At 40.2% G+C, this 26580-nt stretch overlaps 1 protein-coding gene across 2 annotated transcripts in view; it reads left to right on the forward strand.

Moving 5' to 3' along the window:
- LOC121280493 (metabotropic glutamate receptor 7-like) overlaps positions 1-26580 on the forward strand; it is a 720064-nt gene that overhangs the window by 158643 nt on the left and 534841 nt on the right. For both annotated transcript variants that reach the window (XM_041192539.1, XM_041192540.1), the window contains exon 3: positions 24335-24551. In XM_041192539.1, coding sequence (XP_041048473.1) covers positions 24335-24551 — 217 coding nt within the window. The remainder of the gene's footprint in view (positions 1-24334; positions 24552-26580) is intronic.

Genomic DNA, 26580 nt, shown 5'->3' on the forward strand with positions numbered 1-26580 from the left:
GACCAAACCTTCCCTAATTCTGAAATATTTATTCTTATTACTCTGTTTAATACCTTTCTTCCACTCTGACTACTTGAGAATCCACATATTTCAAAGTATTACTTCATCAAATTAGTTGGACTTCAGTTAAGATTAACTCCCCATTGACTTGACTTATTCCTGAATTTGGATCTGGAGGATGTGACTTTTCAAGACAAGAGCTTAAAACGAACACTCTGCATCTCCTTATCTGCTAAATCAGAGTGGAATCGCTTTCACTAATTGAACATTGTTAACTGAAAGTCTCTTAAAAGCTAAGGATAATATAAATAAATTATTTATGACATTGTACTGGAATACACTGAATAATAGGCTAACACTGCAGCAGATACATGGAATACTCTTTTCACTCTCTTATCATAGACTGGCATAATACTGAGAGAATGTTGTGTGGTTAAAGGCACTGCACTTGGAATGAAATGTTTTATCATAGTTCTGCTTTCTTCCTTCAGTGGATGTTAAGAATCCTTGGAATAAGGGGAAGTTCTCTGGAAGCTTGGAGGTGCCTCTTTCACATAATGCTAACTAATTATTCATCTCATTGCTATTTGTGGGAATTTATTGACACTTCCTTAGATGACAACACTTGCTATGCATCAGAAAGAAATTCTGAGGTGCTTTGAGAAGTTCTGATTTGAAAAGGCATCATATAAATGCAAGCATTATTATACACCATGATTATATAGATTACGATTGTGAAATCACTTGCCACCACCTGTTGTCCTCCATGTTAAGTTTAGGCATTCTAGTATTTTGGCAAATAAGGAAAAGCTATTTGTTGAATTAAATAATTAAGCTATGTGCTCTGACTTTTTTTATTCATTCATGGGATGTGGGCTTCGCTGGCTGGGACAACAGTTATTGCCTGTCCCTAGTTGCCCTCGAGAAGGTGGTGGTGAGCTGCTGCCTTGAACTACTGCAGTTCATGTGGTGTGGGTACACCCACAGTGCTACTAGGAAGGGAGTTCCAGGATTTTGACTCAGTGACATATGAAGGAATGGCAATATATTTTCAAGTCAGGATGGTGAATGGCTTGTCTAGATGGTGCTGTTCCCACCTATCTGCTGCCCTTGTCCTTCTAGATGGTAATGCTCGTGGGTGTGGAAGGTACTGTTGAAGGAGCCTTGGTGAATTCCTGCAGTGCAGCTTGTAGATGGTGTACACTGCTGCTACTGTGCATTGGTGGTGGAGGGAGTGAATGTTTGTGGATGTGGTGCCAATCAAGTGGGTTCCTTTGTCCTGGATGGTGTCAAGCTTCTTGTGTTGTTGGAGCTGCACTCATCCAAGCAAGTGGTGAGTATTCCATCACAATCCTGACTTGTGCCCTGTAGATGGTAGACATGCTTTGGGGAGTCAGGAGGTGGGTTACTTGTCACAAATGCCTAGCTTCTGACCTGCTCTTGTAGCCACTGTATTTATATGGCTAGTCCAGTTCACTTTCTGGTCAATGGTAACACCCAGGATGTTGATAGTGGGGGATTCATTGATGGTATTGCCATTGAACATCAAGGGGTGATGATTGGATTCTCTCTTGTTGAAGATGGTCATTGCCTGACCCTTGTGTGGTGCGAATGTTACTTGCCACTTGTCAGCCCAAGCCTGGATATTGTCTAGGTCTTGCTGCATGTGGGCATAGACTGCTTCGGTATCTGAGAAGTTGAGTGCTGCTGAGCATTGTGCAATCATCAGCAAACATTCCCACCCCTGACCTTATGTTGGAAGGAAGGTTGTTGTTGAAGCAGCTAAAGATGGTTGAGCTGAGGTCACTACTCTGAGGAACATTTGCAGTGATGTCCTGGAGCTGAGATGACTGACCTCCAACAACCACAACTATCTTCCTTTGTGCTAGGTATGACTCCAATCAGCGTAGAGTTTCCCCCCTGATTCCCATTGACTCCAGTTTTGCTAGGGCTCCTTGATGCCACACTCAGTCAAATGCTGCCTTGATGTCAAAGACAGTCACACTCACTTTACCTCAGGTGTTCAGTTCTTTTGTCCATGTTTGAACCAAGGCTGTAATGAGGTCAGGAGCTGAGTGGCCCTGGCAGAACCCAACTGGGCGTCAGTGAGCAGGTTGTTGCTAAGCAAGTGCCGCTTGATAGCACTGTTGATGACCCCTTCCATTACTTTACTGATGATGGAGAGTAGGCTGATGGGGTGGTAATTGGCCAGGTTGGATTTGTCCTGCTTTTTGTGCACAGAATATAGCTGAGCAATTTTCCACATAGTGTTGTAGCTGTACTGGAACAGCTTGGCTAGGGGTGCAGCAAGTTCTGGAGCATAAGTCTTCAGTACTATTGCTGGAATATTGTCAGGACCATAGTCTTTGCAGTATCCAGTGCCTTCAGCCATTTCTTGATATCAGGTGGAGTGAATCTCTCATCAGAGGATAACCCCCTCCTCCTAGGGATCAATCTAGTGCACCATCTGTGTACTGCCTCTAATGCAAGTATAACCTTCCTTAAATATGGAGACCAAAACAGTACACAGTATTCCAGGTGTGGTCTCTAGAAAGCCCTGTACAATTGTAACAAGACTTCTTTATTCCTGAACCCCAATCCCTTTGCAACAAAGCCCAACGTGCAATTTGCCTTCCTAATTGCCTGCTGTACCTGCATGCTAATTTTTTATGTTTCATGTACAAGTACACCAAAGTGTCTCTGAACACACATGATAGCAAGGTTGTGAAGAGTCTGTTTCAATATCTGCCAATTGCTGGGGAGAGGGATGAAGTCAGCGACTAGAGAATGGAGTTTGCAGCAGAGACTTTTAAGAGCCAGAAGACCTCTAGGAGGAAAGTACACAATCAGGGGAACCAAGGACTTGGAGCAAAACACATTAGAGGATGGTATAGTCATTCTGGATTCTCATTCAGTATAGGGCAAGTAGGGTGCCTGGCTGCCATGTGTCACTGCAAGGAGGCATTACAAGGGCTTTTGGTGATGAAAAGGCTGTGTACTGACAAGAGAGACGTACTCAAATTTGCGGTCAGCTGGCTAGCGGCAGCGAATCGTGCAACCACACTTGGCACATAACATCACCCTGTGGTAAACTATTGATACACTCATTACTGAGAGAAAAGGAAGAGCAGGATGGGCTGTAGGGGGTGAGAAAGTGTGCACATTAGAACTATGATGGAGCAAGATAATTTCTGAGGGGTACTCAAAATCATAATACCAATAAAGCATAAACAGGAAAACTGCACAGTACAAAAGATTACTACCCAGAAGTAACAGCAGACAATTAGGAAGGCAAATGTCATGTTGCAAAGGGATTGGAGTTCAGGAATAAAGAAGTCTCTTGCGAAAATTGTGCAGGGCTTTCTTGAGACTACACCTGGAATACTAGTTTTGGTCTCCATGTTTAAAGGAAAATTATACTTGCATTAGAGGCAGTACAGAGATGGTTCACTAGATTGGTCCCTAAGATGAGGGGGTTGTCCTATGATGAGAGATTGAATAAATTGGGTCCATATTCTCTGGAGTTTGAAGAATGAGGTGATCTCATTGAAATAGCCAAGATTATGCGGGGGCTTGCCAGGATAGATACTCGGAGGTTGTTTCCCCTGGCTGGGGATTCTGGAATAATGGGGTACAGTTTTTTAGGATAAAACCATGTGACCTGAGGGGAGGAGAAATTTCTTCACTCAAAGGGTTTCTTCACCCAGAGAGTCATGGATGCAGCATTATTGAATACATTTAAGACTTAGCCAGATATTTGTCTCCAAGGGAATCGAAGGGATAAGGGAAGTGAATGGGAAAGTGGAGTTGAAGCCCAAGATCAACCATGATCATATTGAATGGTGGAGCAGACTCAAAAGGCCATAAAGGCTTCTCCTATTCCTATTTGTTCTGCTCTTTTTATTTCCTTAAATCAGTGCTCACTTGCACTACAGCCAGTAGTTGGAGAGCTTAGCAGAGCCAAAGAGCATCACAGTATATCAAATCTCATTATATTGAGTTGCATACATAATTATCCACAGCAGATTAGAGTTAAATGCTCAAAAAGTAATGACTTCATTAAATACTTAAAATGACTCTTTTCCAGTGTGAGGATTGTATGCATGATACTAGCAAATGAGAATTCATATGTGTAGCCCAGGAGCAAATATTTTAATTGAAAAGCTGTCAGAAAAAGCAATTGTTGAAACTAATATTGTTAGGCATGTGTAAATAAAGTATGTGTTTATCCACCTGATATGTATGTTGATCGAGCTTCCACTAAACTAGGACAGGAAATTCATTGAAACCTGATGATTCACCCTAATTTCACTAAAGGAGAGAATCTATACTTTACAACACTTCTGATGTCACAATTCGGTGTCAAATGTATTTTAAAAGGTGGTGATTTGAAACTGCTTTTTATTCCTCTCCCGAAGTTGGAAATTTACAAGTAAGTTGTAATCGACAGACTTCACTTGTCATTTGACATTTTTGAATAACCTTGGGCTGTGTTTATCTATAGCAATTAGATTTCCTGGCCTTGGGATAGCTTAAACACAGTTTAAATGTGAGCAACAAAGTGTACATTCTGTGTTACGTAGAATGCTACTGTTATAAAGCAATATACTAACCAACTTGACATATTCGAATGCCATAGGAGAGCCATTAATACATGTTCTGCCTATAAAGTCACAATTACTACACTCCGTTGTCATTTGATATGGATAAGCACTTGAAGACGTTTCTAATGTGATGTATTTCCTTATGCCCCTTTTAAGAAGGATTAAAGCTTCAGAGGTATAAAACTACTTATGTTTTTTGTTATCACTTAGGAATAAGTGCAGACTTTATCTGGAAAAATCAGCTGTTTATGTAGTTTAGTTTCAAAGACATCCTTTACATCTTTCATTGTTTTGTAGAAAGTTTGTAATTGGGACCCTGCTTGGTACAATGAATTGAGAAACAGTTCTCTCATTTTGCAGATGCAGATATGAAATAGAACCAAGTTGTTAGGATAAATATATTCCCTTTTTCTCCCTCTTTCTGTAGGCTCTGATGAGCCTAAATATAGCTAGTTTGGCACCCTGTATCCAAATCATAGTTTGGAGTAGAAATTTCCTACTTAGTTCCAGTTAATCCTGAATGAAGCACAGATTTGAAACAGTTTTGCACTAATTGCTGAGAGTGTTTTGATAGCCTCGCACTGTAAAGATGCTCCAACTATTTCCTTTGGCTGATTTGAGTGAGGCTGGAGGGGAAAATTTAAATTCCACTTTGGTCTAATAGGGGACACTCATCCAAGTGGGAGGCAGTGCTGGGGCAATGAAGGCTCGCATTGAGTGAGAAAACTGATCACCTTCAACAGCAGCACAAAAGAATAAGCAGCTGAATGGCTGATTCATTACCAAGTGATTTTGGGACTACAATCACTGCTGTTCCAACTGGCTGTTTTAAATTGTGATTTTAACAGCGTGGTGGAGATCAGTAGCTGGCTCTGAGTTGAGAGCATTGAGAAGAGGAGCATAAGATATTTTTGTTCAGAAGTAAAATGCTACTGATGCTGAAATGTTGAAGCAAAAATATCTGAAAACATTCAGCAAGATCAGGCAGTTTCTGTGGACAGAGAAATTGCATTAGCAGGCCTGGGTCAAATGTAACCCAACCTGCTGCTTTTAACTGATGGGATCAGATGTAATACAAATTTTACAACCCCTGGACCCCCAATCCACACTTTGGAGAGTGATTTTGGGCTAGGTGCAAACATAAGAGCAGGAATAAACCCTGCAGCCTATTGAACCTGTTCTGTAAATCCATTGTCCCATCTGATACTGATTCCATTACCTGACTGGTGTGTTAGGTTTAATAGTCCCCATGTAATGTTTCATGTCAGTAGCCTTTTGGCAGAATCGGAACGATAAGCGGCTTTGAAGCAAGTGCAAAGCTAGGGAAAAGGGGCGAGCAGGAATGGAATAAAATGAGGTAGGGTCAATAGGTCGGAGGGCAGGCATGATTAAATGACAGAAACGAAGACGGCACCAGGCAAAAGGGGGTGGTAATGTTCACTTCTATTGCAACAATTGGTACTGCTTTCTGAAAACGAGATAAAAGCGTTTTCCATTTTAAGTATGCTTTTTATGAAAAATTCCAAAAGGCCATGCTTGGTTGTTCCCAAGGCAACTTGTGTCAATTATGATTTTATGTAGTGTGTAATATACATTTTAAGAATAATACGTGTTAAGGAAGATCACATGATCTTTACTACCCAATAGGAGAGTAGCGCTGGCCAGCTCTTCGTAGTTAGAGGGTTTGGAGGTAAAGCACACGTGTAGTTGCTGCTGAGTATCATTGTAAATAAACTAAAAGTTTCCACCTAAGAAGTATCTGCTGATCAACGCTATCGATATTACCAACTCGGCCACCACTCAACGTGGCTATCTGACAGTTTTACTAGAAGTACGACAATGTACCACAAACGAGCATGTCTGCAGTCAATTTTGAATGCTATTACTTGGGCAGGGGAGGAGAAATCATATTAAAAGACTCCGACCCAGATTTTTTGGTGCTCGGCCTGCCCAGAGCAGCTGGTGCAAAATTGGGACAGCAGGCTGCATTGGATTGCCAACCCATCGAGTTAAGTGGATGCAGAATCACGGGGCTGGAGTTCTGCAACTTCCTGCCTTGCGCTCTGGAATGCCAAAGTGGAAAGCCTTCCCTATTAAATTCTGTGGCCAGGGAATTTTTTTTCTCTCTCCCTCTGTGCTTGTCAAACTATGATCTCCATCCATTGATGTGCATGGCTGGAAAATCTTGGGCTGGCAGGAAGAGGAGTTGAACAGAGCAATGCATTAGAGGGAAGATGCTTAGGAAAGAAAAATGAGTGCTTGAAATTGAGATCTGTACAAATGTATACATGATTGTCACTCCAGAATATGATTCCCCACTTCTAAATAACATAGAAAAATAAACTTGAACTGTATTAATAATAAATGAACGTTTGTGTTAGCCATCTCTGGTCTCAGCTGAGTTTTCTCAGCCCTGTGGGTTAAGGAGGAGTAAAAATGGTGATCTTGATTAATAAGGCCAATTTAGGGAAAAAAAGGAAGCAAAGTATTGGAGTTAATTTCTGTAGGGATAGAATTGAAAACTGGAGAAGATAAACTTGTATCGAGCCTTGGTTAGACCACATTTGGAATATGGAACAGTTTTAGTCTCCGTATTATAAAAAGGAGATAAAGGCCTTTGAGTAGGTGCAACAAGAATTTACAAGGATGGCACCAGAACTGAGAGGTTACAGTTTATCGGGAAAGATCAAGCTGGATATTGAGTTAGAAAGGGGTTTAATAGGGTAGATGTGGAAAAGATAAATTTTCACTTGTGGGGTGACCAGAAGTAGGAGCTATAAATCTAAGGTAGTAAATCAATAAATTCCTTAAACACTTCAGGAGAAATTTATTTTCCCCGAAGAGTGGCAAGAATGTAGAACTCTCTATAACATAAGGGGTCGTTAAGGTGCTTTTAAGGAGAAGCCAGATAAACACGAGTTTGAAAATCCTGCTTGGGTCAGATTAAGAGAAGTGGGAGTAAGCTCATGTGGACATAAATGCTAGCATTAACCACTTGCATCAAATGGTCTTTTTCTGTGTCTTGTATTCTATGCAATTATATGTACTCAACCTATGGGGAATGTTATGGATTGGGGATGAATTTCTCGAGCAGCGAATGAAGTGGACGTCACATTTACTGAAAGGTTTTGTACTAAGACACCGGGTGAGGACTTGAAATGTCAACTCTTTTCTTCTCTGCCGATGCTGCCAGACCTGCTGAGTTTTTCCAAGTAATTCTGTTTTTGTTTTGGATTTCCAGCATCCGCAGTTTTTTGTTTTTATCTGAGTGTGTTCATCCAGAATTTGGAGAGTCAAGTCACACTGGCCCTTTGGACCCAAACAGCTGGCAATGTATTTTTACTTCTCTGCTGAGACTCAATTTGTGAAATGTGACTAACTAGTAATTTCACATCTCCATTAAAAACAATAATTCATGCTGCAACTATTCTTTGAACAAATACTTTGTGGCCTTTAATGTGATGATTTCCCCTTCTGCCATTCGTTTCCCCACCCCCCAGTGCCACCTCACAGTTACTGTAAGTGCTTGGTCACTGATGATCAATTTCAATGAGGCTTTCAAAAAAGCTCTGAACAATTTCTCTAAAACTGTCTGAAATCTAGGCAGTTTAAAGCCCTGGGAAAGATTCAGTGAAGCAACTGTTAAAACAATTTCATGACCGTTTGTAAAATATGATTTCTGCAGAATGTCAGGAGGGTTCTCTTTGTTTTTCCTTAAGTCTAGAATAAGATTTTACCAAAAAATTTCTAATACATTAATTATATTAAATATGACCAGAACAAAAACATCTGGTGGCTTAGTAATTCAATGTACTATGTAGCTTGCTATTGATGTACACAGACTAGGGGCAGGATTTTCATGGGCTGACAGGAGCAGGAATGGAGGCGGGCAGGCGCGTAATGTCATAATGCTGTCCGGTTTCCCTGCCATTTTTGGGAAGGCTGGATCAGGAATGGAATGGATACCTGCCACAAGCAACAGGTAACTAGTTCAGGTAATAGGCCAATTTAAGGCCATTGATCAGCGGCCTGAGGGTCCTCCACATGACTGCCTGCATAACAGCTGTCTGGATGTGGTCTGCCAGCAGCAGATGGGGGCACCTGTGCTCCAGGAAGACTTTGAGGCCCTCCCTGTTTACTTACTGCTGGCTGCCCTGTGGAAAGGTTCTCCCCTCGACAATGGTGGTCTGGCAGCTGTGGCTTTATTTGCTGAGAGGGCACCTCGAGGGCGGTTCCCTCTCTCTCCTTACCTGCAATGACAGGCTACAATCCATTCTGTGCTGGAAGACCTCATATGGGCCCTCCAATGTTAAGAGACCACCCTGATTCTTAGTTGGACAGCAGGTATATGCCCTCTGGTCACAAATTGGCCCATCCAGGCGAAACCTAAGTTGGGTGATTTCCCAAAACCAGAGGTCAGTGATTTTTCTTTTAGAGGGCTCTTTGAGAGATTTTCTCGAGGGGTACTTTTTGGTTTTCAGGGGTTTCTTTTTCATTCACGTTAACTCCGTTATTAAGTGATGCAGTGATATAGTAACATTACCTTCTGTTTTTGTTTTTTTGGGGAATTTTCTTCTTTACTGCCTTTTCTAAGTGTGTCTGTGTGTTTTTACTGGAGTCTATAAATTTCCGAAATGAAAACACTACTTGGCGCAAGGTAACATTGGGAATGAATCTCTCATCACATTTTTTAAAAAATATATAGTTTCAAGCAATTATCATTCTCCAGCATTCTTTGGTTTTAGTCTGGTCTGCTAATTGCAAGTTTCTTTTCCCTCAATATTTCTATTTAAAGTGAGTGGTGACAAACATGTCAGGATAATGACTTCTGAAGGTCTGACTATGCAACAAGGGAAATGTGCACAAATTAAATCTGCAGCAGCAAGCTAACCATCAGCTGACAAATGGCTTATTTTGCATATTGCTCATGTTTCAAGAGATTGTTAACGTTCCAAGTATTAAGTGTTAATGTGAGGTTGTGGGGTTCTTTGTCCCAGCAGACAAATTGGCTATGGTTGGCCAGGCCTGGCTTATAAAATGTAGATGGCCTTTGTATCATTCCCTTTGAATTTGGTGATTTTTCAAAACTAATGCATCTCCCAGCATGATCATCTGCACTTTGAGACGTGGGTTAGATGGACCAAAGGACTGTTGTAAAAAATAAAAGGGCGGGTGTTTTATTCTCAAGTGGAACTGATTGGGGACAATCAATACTTTGAGTTCTTTTTGCTTTCACTTTTATTAAAAAGTTATGGACTGGTGGGAGGGGGGTTGTTAATTTAAACAGCTGTGAATTTCTCTTCTCGCCACCCATCTGTAAGTAGAAGGCTGTTTTGATTTGCTTCCCCCTTTACAAGTGGCGCCTTGTTTCCCAACCCTTCAGTTTTGGTTTATCCAACTTTAAAATAAATAAATAAATAGCCCCACAGCAAACTCGAAAGGATGAACTCAAGAGGGTTAGCTTATTTGCACACATGCTCAAAATGCAGAAGTGGGAGATCGCTCCATAAAAGACGACATGGGAAAGAATTATTATTTCACATGAATCTGGAATCTAAGTCCAATGGTGTATTCCTTCACAGAGGTCGGTAGGCTGAACTGATGCTGGATAATTCACTTGTGGAGTTGACTTCCATGATGAGAAATAGACACAGAGATGAATCAGTCTTATAGATGATGGTACAAAAGTTCCAGTTGAAACAGTAGATGGGGCCAGGTATTTAAACCTGAACAAAGTCCCTTTTCTGTGCTGCTGCTTGGTAAATGGAAAAATGGCAGACTGAGCTTTGCAGCTCCACAAGGCGTTATTACTGGTTTCCTGTGTTCATCTCACATGACTCCCACCTCTCCAGTCTGGTTTTGATAAAGGATATATATCCCTTTGATTGGGTCCCTGAGATTGTTAACGTTCCAAGTATTAAGTGTTAATGTGAGGTTGTGGGGTTCTTTGTCCCAGCAGACAAATTGGCTATGGTTGGCCAGGCCTGGCTTATGAAATGTAGATGGCCTTTGTATCATTCCCTTTGAATTTGGTCTCTGCGGTTGAGGAGAGGTTGTTAGGGTTGCTTCAGAGATAACAAGGTGTCAGTTTCTGTGAAACCACCATATTAGCCCCTATTGTTCAAGGGTCACAGACAAACATAGCTTCAGCCATTTTAAAAAGAGTCTTTGTCCAGTTTTTAAAATTTTAGAAATTAGCCATGAGGATATTTACAAATATTTTATCAAACTATAGTGAGAGACTTAGCCCCCTGACAAACACAACATAGGACCAAGAGAGCATAAAGCTACCTTATCTAAATGTGACTGTTTTTAAAGTACTTCATAAAAATGTTACATTATATATTTATGTAAGTTTCAGCCTAGCCATCCATATTTCCTGGTAACAAGATTCGGTGAAGCCCCCCACCACCCCCCTCCCCCACCAACAGTGGCAATAGGAACTAAATTGTGCAATTTAAGTAGGAGGGATGGTGGCAGGTGCAAGAAGAGTGAGACCTGGGGTGGGGGGGAATATGTAGATAAGTTCTTGATTGCAGTAGGGCAAGCTGAAAAGACTGTTCAAAATGCTAAAAGTGGTTTTTGGCCTTCTACCTAGAAGCATAGAGTACAGAAGCAAAGACATTATGCTTAAGCTTTATTCAACATTGGTTAGGCCCCTGCTGGAATATTGTATCCTAATCTGGACACATTTTAGGAAAGAGGTTAAGACTATCGCAGTGGCGCAAAATGGTACCAGACCAGTGGAAATATGTAAGTTTTATATAGAGAGACCAGCAAACTGGGGTTGCTCTCCTAAGGGCAGTAGATGTAACAGCGGTCTTCAAAATCATGAAGGATTTTGATAGAGTATGTAGAGAGCCACTGTTTCCAGTGGCAGAAGGATCAATATCCAGGTTTAAGATAATTGAGAGGATGCTCCTTCAAGGGAGAAACTTAGAATTAGGGGGCACAGCTTGAAAATAAGGGGACGCCCATTTAAGATGGAGATGAGGAATTGATTCTCCTGAGGGTTGTTTAATGTTTGGAATTCTGTACCCCAGAGATCTGGGTCATCGAATATATTTGAGGCTGAGTTAGACAGATTTTTGATCGACAATGGAGTTGAGGGTTGTGGAGAAGAGGCGGGAAAGTGGGGTTGAGGCTGGAGGGGTCAAATGTCCTACATCTCTTATTTCTTTGTTTTTATATTCTTATGGAACCAGAGGTGAGATGGAGAAAATGTTTTTTATGCAGTTGAGATTTTATGATTTGGATTGCACTGCATGAAAGCCTGTGGCAGTGGATTCAGTAATAACTTTCAGAGGGGAATTATATATCTACGTGAAAGGAAAGATTTTCAGAGCTGTGGAGAAAAAGCAGGGAGTGGGACTAATTGGATAGCTCTTTCAAAGAGCTGGCACAATGGGCTGTGTGGCCTCCTCATGTGCTGTATCATGCTCTGATTCTACTCCTGTAAGATCAGTCATGAAGAATAGATCAAGCATTGAAGTTTACTGCCCCCACATGGAACCAGATCCTAACTTGAGTCAGTAACTTCAGGAAAGGGAAGAAAATGGGTGCTGTTTGCACAACCCTTCCCTTGCAAACATGCGGCTATTTACTATTTTAGCAGATTTTAATGACAAAAGTAAGAAAAGCTTGAACGGAATTGAACTCCCCGATTGGGATAATTCCATTATTGTTATGACCTCCTCTCGCTCTGTGAATATTCCACAGTTGTTTCCTCGTCCTCGTGACAGAGCAGTCTGTGCTCATCTATTAAGGTCACTTAAGCCCAGCATTCCCTCGGAGCTGTAGCTGCTCTGTGGCTGTAACTTGGGTGAGATTTCTGCTGCACTTTAAGATATGGGTCAGAATGAGAACAATTGTGTGGAAGTTTGGGCCTGTTTTCTACAGGAGTATTTTTCTTCATGCTAAAAGATTTCTCTATGGATAACCATGGCAACCCAGGCCCACATTCCTGCTTATTTACCCTCTTTTGATTTCATTCTCCTTAGGGAGGGCATTTATGCAGAAAATTATGTTTAATGGTATTGTTGACTGCTCTGACTAAAGAGACAAGAAATCTCAGCTTCAAATTGAAGGGAGACACTGCTCCCCAATCCCCCCCACCATTTTCTCTGCCTCTAAAGATGTTGATGGTTATTGGGGTTTATTTCCAGTTATTCTCTCTAGTAAGTCACCCAGCCACTCCTAAGAATCTGAACAAACAGCAGCAATATCTTGCATTCATACCTTTAGATAATATTAGATTATCATTCTTGTATCATACCTTTAACAGGTTTTAAGGTAGCTTTTAAGGAGCACCATAAAGGAGGAGGAGAAAAGAAGAGAAACGGACAGGTTTAGAGAAGGAATTCCGGAGTTTAAGCCAAGGCAGCTGCAGGCGCGGCCATCAAATATGTGACGAAGGAAGTCAGGAATGCACAAAGCTAGTATTGATGGATGGAAAGCTTTTTTTTTGGGTTGTAGGTCTGGAGGAGGTTACCTAGATACTGTGGGGTGAGGTTGTGGAGGGATTTGGGGAAAAAAAGAATAGGAATTCGAGAACTGAGGTGTTGTTGAACTATGAACCAACGTAGGTTAGTGATCACATGGGTGATGGCTGAGTAGAAAACTTGGTGCGAGTTAGTAATGAGCAGCAGAGATTTGGATGACCTCAAATTTATAGACTGTGTAAGAACTTAAGAAGTAGGAGCAGGAGTTGGCCATATGGCCCTTTGGGCCTAGACATGGTGCGCCATGTAATAAGATCATGCTGATGTTTGACACCACCACCCCCCCTACCCAGCTCCAATTTCATACCCTAACCCCATATCCCAGGATTACCTGATTTTCCAAAAAAATGAGTTCAGCCTTGAATATATTCAAAGCTAAACATCCACAACCATCAAGGGTAAATTTGTTGAGGATTATGAAATATTTCTTTAAATATTCACCATTACTCATCTACTATCATATCTTTCCAGCTAATTTTCTAATGTACCTTAGCCAACTCTCTCTCCTCCCCCCCACAACCCCCCCTCCCCCTGATACCTCTGTAATTGGTTTTAAGTTTTCGATTAATTATGTCACACTCAGTCAATGTGAAATGCTTCTTATTATGATCACTCTTTCCCATAGAAACCTTAATTGAGATTAATACTTAAACCTGTCTGATTCCACAAACTAAGGTTGAAAATGGCTTCTTCCCTGGTCTTCCATGGTGTATTGTTTATTTAAAGAAACTCTCGAGTACATTCCACGAACCTGTCCTCCAAACTACATTTGCTGATTTGATTTGTATATGAGGATTGAAGTCCCATAGTTATTGCAGTACCCTTGTTGCAAGCTCACCTTCTTATTTCTTGATTAATTCTCTCTCCAACCAGATATCTTCTGACAGGGAGCCTATAAACTACTACTACCACCAGTGTTTAGAGACCCTAGTTATTCCTAATCTCCACTCATGCACCATACTTCCTGCTCTTCCAAGCCATCATCTTTCCCCAATACTGTTCTAGTTATTAGGGTTACATTCCCTCCTTTTCAATTTCTCTTTTTATTTTTGAAACGTTGAGGAATATTTAGTTCAAGAAATGGAAGAGGAAGGCCTTGACAGCCATGCAACCAAATCTCTAATGGCCATTAGATCAAACCCATTTATCTCTTTGTGCCATTAATTTCTCTATCTTTTTTTAATTAATGTTTCATGCTTTCATATAAAGGGCTTTTAATTTTTACTTTTACCATCATTCCTGGATTTGACTTTATTCACTTGAACCCTGCCACACCTCCCCCCCCACCCCAACACCTTTATATGGTTTAAAGGAGCATGAAAAATGGGAGATCGCCAGAACAGTGAGTGTTGGTAAGGTATTTAACTTCAGAGAAGTATTATAACTGATTCTGTCCTTTACGTTACACACTTTTCATCCATGTACTCCCCAGTAGCTATCACTAAATAGTAATCAGGAGTGGGAGCTTGCCTTCCTACTTCAAGGCTACTAAAGTGAATTGTGGCTGCAAGCAACTAACTCTGCATGAATTGGGAATGAAACCTAGAACTATCCGGTCTATATGACTTGTTTATATATTATACTCTGAGCTGTCGGGGAAGCTTTAAAAGTCAAATTAACTAAATATTTTTCCACACAATGCCAAACAGTTATTCTTCCTGGCTACTTGAGGTTACAGGCAAGAATTTTTATCCTGTTCATAAAACATGCTCATTCTGCACCTGACAGCACACTGCCTTTGAAAATGCCACAGTTGAATTTTCTTTGTGTACAGTTTTTAAGGCAGTCTGTCAAATTTGTTAAAATTTAGATGTTATCAAATCAGTTCCCAATGGATGTCGGGAGAAACTGTCCCTAACTTAACAGTGATTGGTACTAAATTGAGAAAAGATTGGAGAAGTTGAGACTTTTTCTCGTGTTGGTGGTTGGTGGTGGTGGTTGGGGGTGGGGGGGGGGGCGCTAAGAGGAGACTTGATAGAAGTTTTCAAAATCATGAGATGCCTGGACAGAGTAGATAGGGAGAAACTGTTCCCACTCATAAATGGATTGAGAACCAGAGGACACAGTTTAAAATGCTTTGCAAAAGAAGCAAATGTGAGCTGAGAAAAAACTTTTTCACACAGTGAATAGTTAGGGTTTAGAATGCACTGCCTGGAAGTGTGGCGGAGGCAGGTTCAATTGAGGCATTCGAGGGCATTGGATGATTATTTAGGGTTATGGGGAAAAGGCAGGAGCTTGGCACTAAGTTAAAATGCTCAGAGAGCTGGCGCATACACAATGGGCTGAATGGCTGACTCCTACACTATATCAAATCTGTGAGCTTGTAAATTAACTGGCTCACTTTGAGATGCCATAAATGGCTGGGGTGGGAAATGGAGAGTATAGTGTTCTGAGGTTGGGACAGTAACAGTTTGATGGGAGCTGTGGATCTAATCTTTAATCTGTGTGTGTATGGGTGCCATTTACCAGGCTTCTCATTCTTGAGCACATATATATGTACCAAAAAGAAACAAACGTGGTGTTTTAACCAAAATCTTGGAGAGGTAAATCTATAGCCATCATTGGTCATGAATGGAACAGCTCAAAACAAAACCTGGTAACTTGGTGAAAAACAGTGGGAGGCTTGTTTACATATTGTTGTATTATCTGTAAAAAGCTGGGAAATAATTAGCTAGGAACTAACTGTTATGTGTAAGTGTTTCAGGAGGTCACATTTTATGGCTGCACTAGAGCATCATGTGATGTGTGACAGAACCAGTTCAAACTGATCCTTCTGTTGTACAAGGCAGCATAGCAAGTGATAAACATAAAGAGCTCTTGTCTTCCCAAGCTTGAAGTGTAATTATTACCAAAATCAGGGATCCGTAATACAACAGAAACACAGAACATTGCTCATAGATTTAAATGTACAACAGATAAAAAAAAAGACAATCTGACCAGAAGAGCTAATGGGTGGTGGTGCAGGGAGAGGCCTCATTAATTTAATTTCTTAAATATTTGAAGCATAAATATCTGCTGTTAATTTTATTTGTCATTGCAATTGCAACATTAAAGGGAAAAGGTTGCTGGTTTTGCTACATGTTTGCTTCATAGCATCAATAAAGCAGAAAGTATTAAGCCTGAAAGTGAAAACTATAGCTTTCAAATGAAATATTAGGCTGTTCCTGTTGATGTCGAACAGACTTGCATTTTTCTCAGTGAGCTTTTAGTTGTGCATGAGCAGTTCAAGAAATGGAAGGGAATGGCTTTTGCATTGTTAATATTGTATTTACCTTGCAGTAGGAACACTGTCACAGTCAGATTGCCAGGTCTGATTCTAAACTCTGAGAAAAATATTAATGTCAAAAAGTGCATTTATTTGTGTTGTGCCCATTAATGTCAGCATTAATGTAAATCGCAATCATACATAATGTATGACGTAATGTAGATTGTACATCTTATGACCTAAGATAATCAGCTTGATAGCACAGAATTTACTTCAGTACTCTGTTTTTAATGTGTTTTGGGTGCATTGTGTCAGAAACATTACATAGGTGAATGAACATGCTTTAGGAGGGATGTGCCAGAGCACTTCAGAGTTCAAAGGGGCTATTTGCCCTGTATGCGGTGAAGGATCAAAGTCTACTATGGTGCAGCTCACCACCAAAGCTGAAAAGAGTAAGATGGAAGATTGTGACACCAGGCTTGATATCTTTGAAATTAATCAATTAAGTTAATTTAAAAATAAACTTTTAGGAACTTGAGAACAGGAGTAGGCCATTCAGTTCCTTACAACTTTTCCACCAGTTAGATCAGGGTTAATCTGTACCGCGACTCCTGATACCCTTATTTAATAAAAACTTATTGAGTGTGCTCTAATTTTAAGACTGTACGCCTTTGTTCTGCACTTGTCTGCAATAATAGTTTTTTTTGTTGACTCAATTTAATCCTTATTTTAAACATTTCCATTAGATTACCCATCAATTTTCTCAACCTAATAGAATGCATGCTAAGTTTATACAACTTTCCCTCAAAATTTAGCCTTTTTAGCCCCAGTATCACTCTGCTGAATCTGCACTCTAGACTTAGTAAATCCATCTTGAGGTGTGTTGCCCAGAATGGAACATGACACCGCAGGTGAAGTCTAACCAAGGCTCTATGCAACTGATGCATCATTTTCTCTCCTTTGTATGCCACCTTCCATGATATAAAGGGCAACATTCCATTAGCCTTTTTATACTCATGCAATAAATAAATAATTAGCCATAGCCCCCAAAGGACCATAGACTTTATGTAATTGTATACCTGGACGTTCAAATCTCTTTGCTGTTCCACAGTTCCTACTCTCTTGCCAAGAAGAAATTATTTTGATTTGTCTCTTTTGGACCCAAAGTAGATGATCTCACTGTTCTTTGCATTGAACTCCATGTGCCATAGTTTTACCCACTCTATTAATGTATCTATGCTCTTTTATAACTTCCTGCTCACATCTAATTTGGCTCAACAGAAAATTTTGATTCCTTCATCTAATACATTGATATGTGGCAGAAAGTACATATCCCTGAGGAAAACCAAGTCACATTCTTCTGATTGAAGTACATTCCCATGCTCCCTATCCTGTCTCCTACCTCCCAAAGATTAACAAGTAGCTTACCTCCATTTCAATGTGCTTTTATTTTTACTAATGATCTCTCATGAAGAGCCTTAGCAAATGCCTTCAGAAAGTCCAAAGGGACAACATTCATAGACACTGCCCTGCCCATCATTTCAGTGACTGCCTCAAAAAAAAAATTCAACCAGATTGGTCAGACATGACCTACACTTTTTACATCCATGCTGACATTTTGATCAGGTCATCCTTGGGTATGTTCCAGAAACTTCTCCACAATTGATGTTAAACTGATGGGCCTGTAGTTTTCAGGCTTCTCCCCACTTTCTAAAATAATGGAACAAAATTTTAAAATTTTCTAATTTAAAGTTGCAATTACTGAATCCGGAGAGCTTTGAAAAATGTTGATAAAAGCATCCACAATTTCCCTTTTTTAAATAATCTAGGCTGGAAACCATCACAACCTGGAGTCCATCTTAAATCCCATTATTTTATCCATTACCATGAAAAGATATATAAAATCTACTAAATTCATTCTTTTGACTAATCTTTTTTTACGCTGACTATTTTGCCCTCTTCTGCCATTGTGAATGGATATAAGGTACTTATCTAAAAAGTATGCCAGTTCCTTAACATCCATTAGTCTCTTCCCCCATTTGTAATGGATCTACATTTCCCCCTTGCTCTTAATATATTTCTAAAGATTTTGAATTTAAGCTTTGATATCTCTTTTAAGTGTTTCATTCACATTTCATCTTGTCTATCTTAATGCTTTCTTCGTGGCTCTTTGTTTTTTGCAGCTCTTTAGTTTGCTGGATTTCCAGCTTTCCTTGCATTTGTGCAAACCTATTCCTTTACCTTGGTACTGTAACTCTTTTTTGTTGTACTTTTTTACTGTAAATCCCTTGTTGATCATGGTTCCTTAACTGCACCAGTAATGCTTTTGTCTTTTAGGAATATTTGCTTGTTTTGTGTTGTACCAAAATCCATCTTATAGTTACTGGCATTGCATAGTTAGTTATTCTGAGGAGCCAGAAAGCTCCAAAGAGCTTTTTATTATGTTCGTTAGGCTTATCCACCATATCACTTCTGTCTGGCCCTCTGTATTGAATCATAGCATAAAATTTTCCACCAAAAATACAGGTTACAGTGGAAGGAGAGTAGTAGGTTCAAACCCCACTCCAGGCATTGATCATATAGTGTAAGCTGATACTCCATTGTGCTGTTGACTATTTCAGTAGTCTTGTGGCTAGCCTTCCATGCTTTGTAAAACTTAGTTGATTCAAAAGTCTGCTTTCCATTTCAAATCCTGCTTTTCCATACTCCATTCCTCACTGACACAAAGGCCTCATTTCGAATTGTCATTCCTGTATTTAAATTCCTCCTTGGCCTTGTACCTCTTTATCTCTGTGGTGTCATCCAGCAGCACCTCCTGAACTTCCTATACCTCTGCATCTTGCTCGTCTTCCTCTTTCATTCCATCATTGGCAGATGTGTCTGCTTAGGTTCTACTGTAGAATTATTTCCTTAAATCCCCCCAGCTCCCTATCTCTTTATGCTTGAATATCCTCCCTAAAACACTGCTTTGCCAAGCTCCTGGGCATCCTTCCCAAAATATCCTCCTTTGGCTAGTGGTCCATTTTTCTCCTCTGTGGGACACTTTCGAATTTTTCCATGCCAGAAGAACTATGTAAACAAAACTGATATTGTTAAGAGTGTGTCAGATATTCCATTCTCAGGATGAGATGTTAATTGCAAAACCTTTTGTTCTTCGGTTGAACATTAAAGCTCCTGTTATACTTTTTTAGCAGACAAGCACACCAAACAAAAACAAATTAACTGGCACTTAATCCATTGATCTTTTTGGGACTTACTCTGCAAAGTGTCGACTCTGTACATATCCATCAATAAACAAAATTAAACCATTTTACTTGATGCACATGGAGATTTTTGCAAGAGGTGTACCAAGGCCCTCTATAAACTCAGGCTTCTTTAATCCAGCATCTAAATTGTTAATTCTCAAGTCAGAAAAATAAGGTGGACGCCTCCTCTTTCTGGTGAGGGTGGTCCTGGATAAAATAAAGCTGGATCATGGTCCTAATAGCTTGTTGAACACATCTATATCCATAGGTTTGGTCTTACTGGCACTACTCTGATACTTCACTCAGAGCATCGATTAGAATTCAACACTCAGAAAATAGAAAAATACTCTGCAGCTGCAAAGGCCGTGAGTGTATCATTTGAAGTTGAAATGTAGGGAAACTGTTATAGTGATGCGGTGATACTAGATCTGATCTGTGCTGTAATTGTACCCCTTCCTTCCTTTTCCCCCACATCTGCACTAAATTCCCTTTAGTTATGCAAAAAAAATCATTTCTATCTCAGTTATTAAAATTTATTTTTATCCATTTTTTACTTACCATTGCCTGGGCTTTTGGATCATAACTTCATGCCGCACATGTCAGCCTGCTTGACTTTACTGTAAAATACCTTGTGAATCCTTGCTGTAAAGTCACTTGAAGATGTCTGCTCAGTAATTACCTGCATTCCTAAATGTTACCGGCTTGTTCTGGCACAATGTTGACCCTATGACAACTGTTATTGTATAAAACAGGTGTAAAATTAATAGTGTAACCACTGAATGATTAGAGGTATATTTAGACTGTGCATTACAGTCACTTGAATCAAGTGGCAGTGGAGTCAATATTATCAAGTCTCATTATCCTTTTAACTGACTAGTTAGTCAAACAACAACCACAACTTATATTTATGTAGTGCCTTTCACAAAAAATATCCCAAGGCACTTCAAAGGAGCATTATAAAACAAAATATATCAAGCCGTATGAGATTAAGTCAGATGGCCATAGATTTGGTGAAAGAGTTAGATTTCAAGGAGTGTCTTAAAGGAGGAAATTGAGGTGAGGAGGTGGAGAGCTGTGGGGAGGGCATTCCACAGCTTAGGGCCTATAAACTGAATACAAGGACACCAGTGGTGGAGTATTTAAAATTGGAGATATTCAAGGGGCCAGAATTAGAACAGTGTAGATGTCTAAGCATTTGAAGACACCAAATCTGGTGTTAAGATTGAGCGTCAGGGAGTTGGTGATCAATGATAACATCAGTTAGATTTGTCGAGCAAGGAGGGGTACAAGAATTCGTAGATAAGACTCGTAACAGTAAACATAAATTTTGGTTCATTCCAAAGTGATGCACATTTCAATCAGCAAAAAATATTCATATTCATAGAAGGAACAGAACTAGAACAGGTGCAAGTATTCAAGTATCTAGGAAGCATGATCTCTGCGGATGGAAGAAATAAGAACAAGGATGACAACGAAAAAAGCGATCTGAGCACAAATTGCATCCAAAATTGTGCTATTTTTGAGGGTTTTTTCTCTTGTACTTCTACTCTGACTCATGCATATCAATGAACATAAAATATGCCATGAGTCAGTGCAATTGAACAATGCTGTAGACAACTTTTTTTAAACAAATATTCTCTGACATAATTAAGACGGGTAACTTGATGCAATTTATTAATACAAACGGAAATGGATTTATCACGAGGATTTTTAATCGGTGTCCAGATCACGATCTGATGAGTAACTCAATGTTAAGTAACTGAAAATGACTAAAATACTATGCAGAGCCATTTGCTAGTTATATTGGTATAGCTTTTAATTTTTAAAAAACATTAAGAAACACACTTTCAAAATGGATCCTCATGCCTTAAAAAAAGTATTAGTTTTAAGAGGGTCTTCTAAGGACAGAAAGCAGGGGCAATAAGCAGAAGCTCCCAATGGTGATTAATTCACTCTGGGGACGTGACCAGTCTTGTGGATGGGGCTGGCTTCTAGCCTGATGGTTTTTTAACCCAACATAAGCGATTGCAAAAACTCAAATTTGTGCTGGATGAAATTTATGCTCAATTCCTCCATCTTTTGCATGGATGTGGCCAATTTGAGGAGAATTATGCTGAAAAACAACCGAGTGGAAACTCCAAGCCCCTATGTTTGTGAAGGCTGGAGGTATGATGCATTGATTCTAAACAGTTCCCGAGTGCTGAAAAAGCCCTCTGATTGATTGAATCATAACTTTGAGCTCATTAATCTTCCCTGCTTTATGCTAAAGATGCACAATTATTTCTGCAAAAATAAAATTACTGCAGATGTTAGAGATTTGAAATATGAACACAAGATGCTGGAAAGCACTCAGCAGGTCAGGCAGCACCTGTGGAGAGAGAAACCGATTTAATGTTTTAGGTCAATGACTTTTCTTAGATTTGGTCATCTGTCTTGATGGAAGGTCAGTGACTCGACACAAACTTGTTTCTCTCTCCAGAGATGCTATGTGGCTTGCAGAGTGTTTTCCAGCATTTTGTTTTTACTCAATTTCTTGTAATCGCAATATCAGAGTTAATAATCAGTGTTACAACTGATGAGAATGTGTGCAGTGAGGGGTTTGGTGGTGAGAGTTGGGGAAGTGCTGTTTATATGCTTGTGCCTGCAGAACAGAAGAAGAATATAATTCTACAGGCTGCCTTTTTACAATGCATTACAGGGTAATCGTGTGCTTGGACAAGGTTATTAACCACCTGGTCTGGTCACAAGTGTGATGAGAAGATAGTTAATTAGTGCATGTTTTGACCTTTCATACCTAATCTGAAAGTGGTCCTATGCTTCTCCACACCAACTGCTCCACTCTGCGTTTTCTTTTCCCTTCCTTGCATGAAGCTGGCTACTAACGCTGGAGTATAATTTACTTTTGTTAGTTAAGAGTATAGAGCTAAGGCAGGTCAATTCAGTTGAGGTAAGATCAGCTGTAATCTAATTGAGTGGCAGAGCAGGTTCGAGGGGTTGATTGGTTGCTTGTGTTTCATTGATAGCTGTTCTGTGGTATCTCTTGTTGCTGCTCATTCTTCAAGTGGGATTCTAGACATTTATTGCTATAATTTCATAAACATTGTACAAGTTTGAACAAAACACAATATGCTTCCAGATGATGGTCATTCTTCTGTAACCCATTTTATTCAGTGCTGGTTCACCTGAATCTAGTACAAGTCTGTGTACCTTAGTAGTGGTGTCAATGCCCTTGTCTAGAAGACTTGTTCTTTACTGCCTTTGTACCTCCATATGATATCTTGTAGAACAAGGTAGCCATAATTCCTGATAAGCAATGGCATAGGGTTTCATTAATGGCTGTTCGCAGCCTAACCCAATTCTACCCACGTGTATTTTATTTCTAAGGTATTCAAATCACAATCAGGAGCCTGGGTGATTTCTTGCCCTAGGATATAGAAAATAATTACATTCTGCTTTGAGACTTTTGTGATCTCTATATCTTGACACCCCTACACTAAAATCAGCACAGATCAGGGACTGAACCCGAGATCTTCATTACCTATGGTTCAGTTCAGTGATATGGGCATTCTTGAACTTATCATGCACTAAATTATAAGGTTTGGACTGTCACCTGTCAAATTGTTCAGTTGAATAGAAGCCTGTGTTTATATAACTATTATATCTGTCAGGAATGTCTCAAGCACTTCACATACAGTGCACTTCTTTGAAGTTCAATGATTGTGATGGAGACTAATGTGACTGCCGGGCTGTACACAGCATGACCCTGCAAACAGCAAGGACATGAACGGCAGGGATGATGGAGAATGTAAGCCAGTATGCCAGGAGAATTTTTTGCTCACCTTTGAATTGTGTCAAGGGGACATTAACATCCCCTTAATCTAATATTACAGGTCGAGAGTACCTTGGTTTGATGTCTTATTCAAATTGCAGCATGTCAAACAATTCAGCATTCTCTCAGTACTGCACTGCAGTGTGAACAATCCTGAAAAGCACACCAAATACTAGGTTATTTCGTTTCTAGTTTATTTTCAACTTGTACGCTGTGGAGATAGTGTTTACAATAGTTTCTAAAGTTTTAGAAGTGATTTCATGAGTAGCAAAGTTCGCCTCATAATTCAAGGCTCAAACTCTGGTATCATTTTGTTTCCTTTCTAGTTTTGAGATTAAGGCAGATTTCTCAATCTGTGAGCCCACAGTCTCTATCCACAGTGCATACATTGTGCTCATGGAGTCTCAGATCTTTCTTTTCCCCTCTCAAAATATTGGCACCCCTGATAGCTTAAAAAATACACCCATACAAAGTTTGAGGGAGTTGGATTTTGGGTCACATGTCAATGAGGGCAGCTCTTCATGTCAGCTGACCATTTGGAGTGATACTTGTTCATTGTGATTAGAGATACAATTTGTTTCAATATCTCTTACTTTTAAAAGAAACACAGCTCCAAATGTTCAAACCTGGTTTTTATCAGTCACACCATTCCCACTGATTAAATTTCGCTGTTCACATTTCCCTGGTGCTGTGTTTCGGAATGGCAGAAGATCTTGCAGGCAATAGACAGCTTTTATTCGGTGTTCGCTCAAGTAAAGAAATCAATCACATCAATCACCATAACTCAATTATCATGACTGACTTCAGCTCCTTCCTTCAGTACATATTTATCTTGTGTGAAATTGAAGCTTCATATAAGTAAGATGAGAATTGCAAAGCACCATATAGCATCGCCTGCACTTTCCGTATTGAATGAAAGATAAAATTTCTTTCCTCTTCTCTCCATTTAGATTCCGCAGATCAGTTATGCCTCCACTGCACCAGAGCTGAGCGATAACAGCAGCTATGCTTTCTTCTCCCGCGTGGTTCCACCGGACTCTTACCAGACCCAGGCTATGGTGGACATTGTGAAGGCTTTCGGATGGAATTACGTGTCTACACTGGCTTCGGAAGGGAGCTACGGCGAGAGTGGTGTGGAGGCCTTTGTGCAGGTCTCCAAGGAAGCTGGTAAGAATGTGCGCTCACACAATTCATCGCATGGCATGAATTCCTCTGTGGAGTGTCGAGCCGTTTTCATTAAACATTGCAAATGGTGACAGAGTACTGTGCAACCTTAATCTACTTACAGCACCAAATTATGGTGCCTCAGTCAGGTTTGTGTGTGGGATAAATCTAGACTGAACTGCAATATAAGGTCAAGCAGATTTTTAAAAAGTGATTTAAATTGTCACATTATTTTCCACAACAAATGTACAAAAGTTACTTTGACAGAAAACAAACAAAAGAAAGCGAGTGAAGAACTGGGAAGGTATTTGCCCAATTTTGGGGAGAGGTGACTATATGGAGTACTTAAAGGTAGTGTATTCCCTCTTTTTACTGAGAGTCCACATGCAGTCTCTTGCGTTCTGATGCATGGTTGGAACTACAACTGTATTCGCATGGCGAAGTAATAGTGGTAGCTTTTGTTTTTGCGTGCATCTGACTGGTGGCAAGGTGGCCTTGACAAAATAAACAAGTTGAAGCTTGAGGTTTTTTTAAAAAACCAGAAAATAATGAAAAAACATGTCAGTGCCTCAAGAGTTTAAAAAAAATGCCATAGAGAGAAGCACTTCTGCTCCTCTTGGCCCACAAGCAGTGCTAGCAAAGCACATACCTGCTGGATCTGGCAGCTTCCCCCAGCAGCTTTCTCTTTTTTCCAGCTTCAGATTTTCAGAACCCTGGGAGATCAGGCCTGCAGCCGTTAAATTCAAATGACTCCCAGAATAGGAGTGGGTTGTTGGGATGTCCTCCAAAGCCCCTCATGGTGAATTGGGGTAGGGATTCACATTTTTACCCTTTCAAGCTCTGACATTCTGTGTAAACTCACCGCAACCCCCTCATTCTCTTCATTTGGTGGAGATGGTTTAAAATTACCCCCTTTTAATGTCTGGCATGTGTCTGAGGGGCACTAGACATAAGATTTATATTTTCATCCCAGCAGACAACATGTTTAATCATCAGTGAGTCTAATCTTTCCTCGAGTCTTCTGAGAATAAGCGTCAATCTCGGGGCTTTTCTCTGAGCTGCCACAGAGGCTTGAATGTTTTGCTGTGTTTTAGTTAGTGTACTTGAGGGACGGTTTGACCAGAGAGTTTGAGTGTGACGTCCTCTCATGTACATTATGCAGTTTTGACTTTATAAGTATAGCGTTCTGATCACTCTGTTGATTGCTGCTCTGCAATGCTTGGATGTATTGAGCTCTGAATTTACTAAGAATCATAGTGGTTTACACTTGAAGCAAACTATTTGGTCTGCTGTGCCACCTCTCTCAGTAGTTAAAAAGTACTTGTCCTGCCCTTCTCGATTGATAGTCCTGCATCTTTCTCTGTTTCAAATGCCTATCCACTTTTCCTGGAAAAATGCAACTGTTTCTGCCATGAAGTGTTAGGACCTGAAAACAGGCTAGGTCAGTGGTTGGGATGGACATTGAGGTCAGGGCAGACGGTTGTTGGTTAATGCTGTCAGTACAGGCACATTGGTGAGCAGAGTTAACTCGGAAATGGAGGCCAGTGGTGAAGATAAAGGAGCAAGAGCAGGAGAGGGATGTGCTTTGTTAGGCAGCTGACATGCTTGTGTGGGTGAGGTCAGAATGTGGAGGCTCTCACAAGGCTGGTGTAGGAAAGCAGATAGCAGTTGGCTGTCGACTCGTGGTCATGGTAGTGGGGTAATAAATTGGTAGGGGGTTTTAAAAAAAAAAATGAAAACGTCACAGAAAGCAGGCCACGATTGCTGAAAGATATTAAACCAACAAAATGTTGGTTGGTCTGAGGGTTCATGTCACTGGGCTGCTAGTGGTGGGAAGACTGAAAGATGAAAGTAATTTTATATGGCATTAGTGTTAAAAGCAAATAAACAGGCATCACTTCAGATATTACTCAGATGTTACTAATTGTCACCAGGCACAACAAAATTATGGTATAGGAAGTAGATGACAGGAAGTGTTTGCAGCCACAGGACAGTTAATATAACATGGGAATGTAGCTTGTAAATATTTTTC

This window comes from Carcharodon carcharias, chromosome 7 (genome assembly GCF_017639515.1).
Source record: "Carcharodon carcharias isolate sCarCar2 chromosome 7, sCarCar2.pri, whole genome shotgun sequence".
Lineage (NCBI taxonomy): Eukaryota > Metazoa > Chordata > Chondrichthyes > Lamniformes > Lamnidae > Carcharodon > Carcharodon carcharias.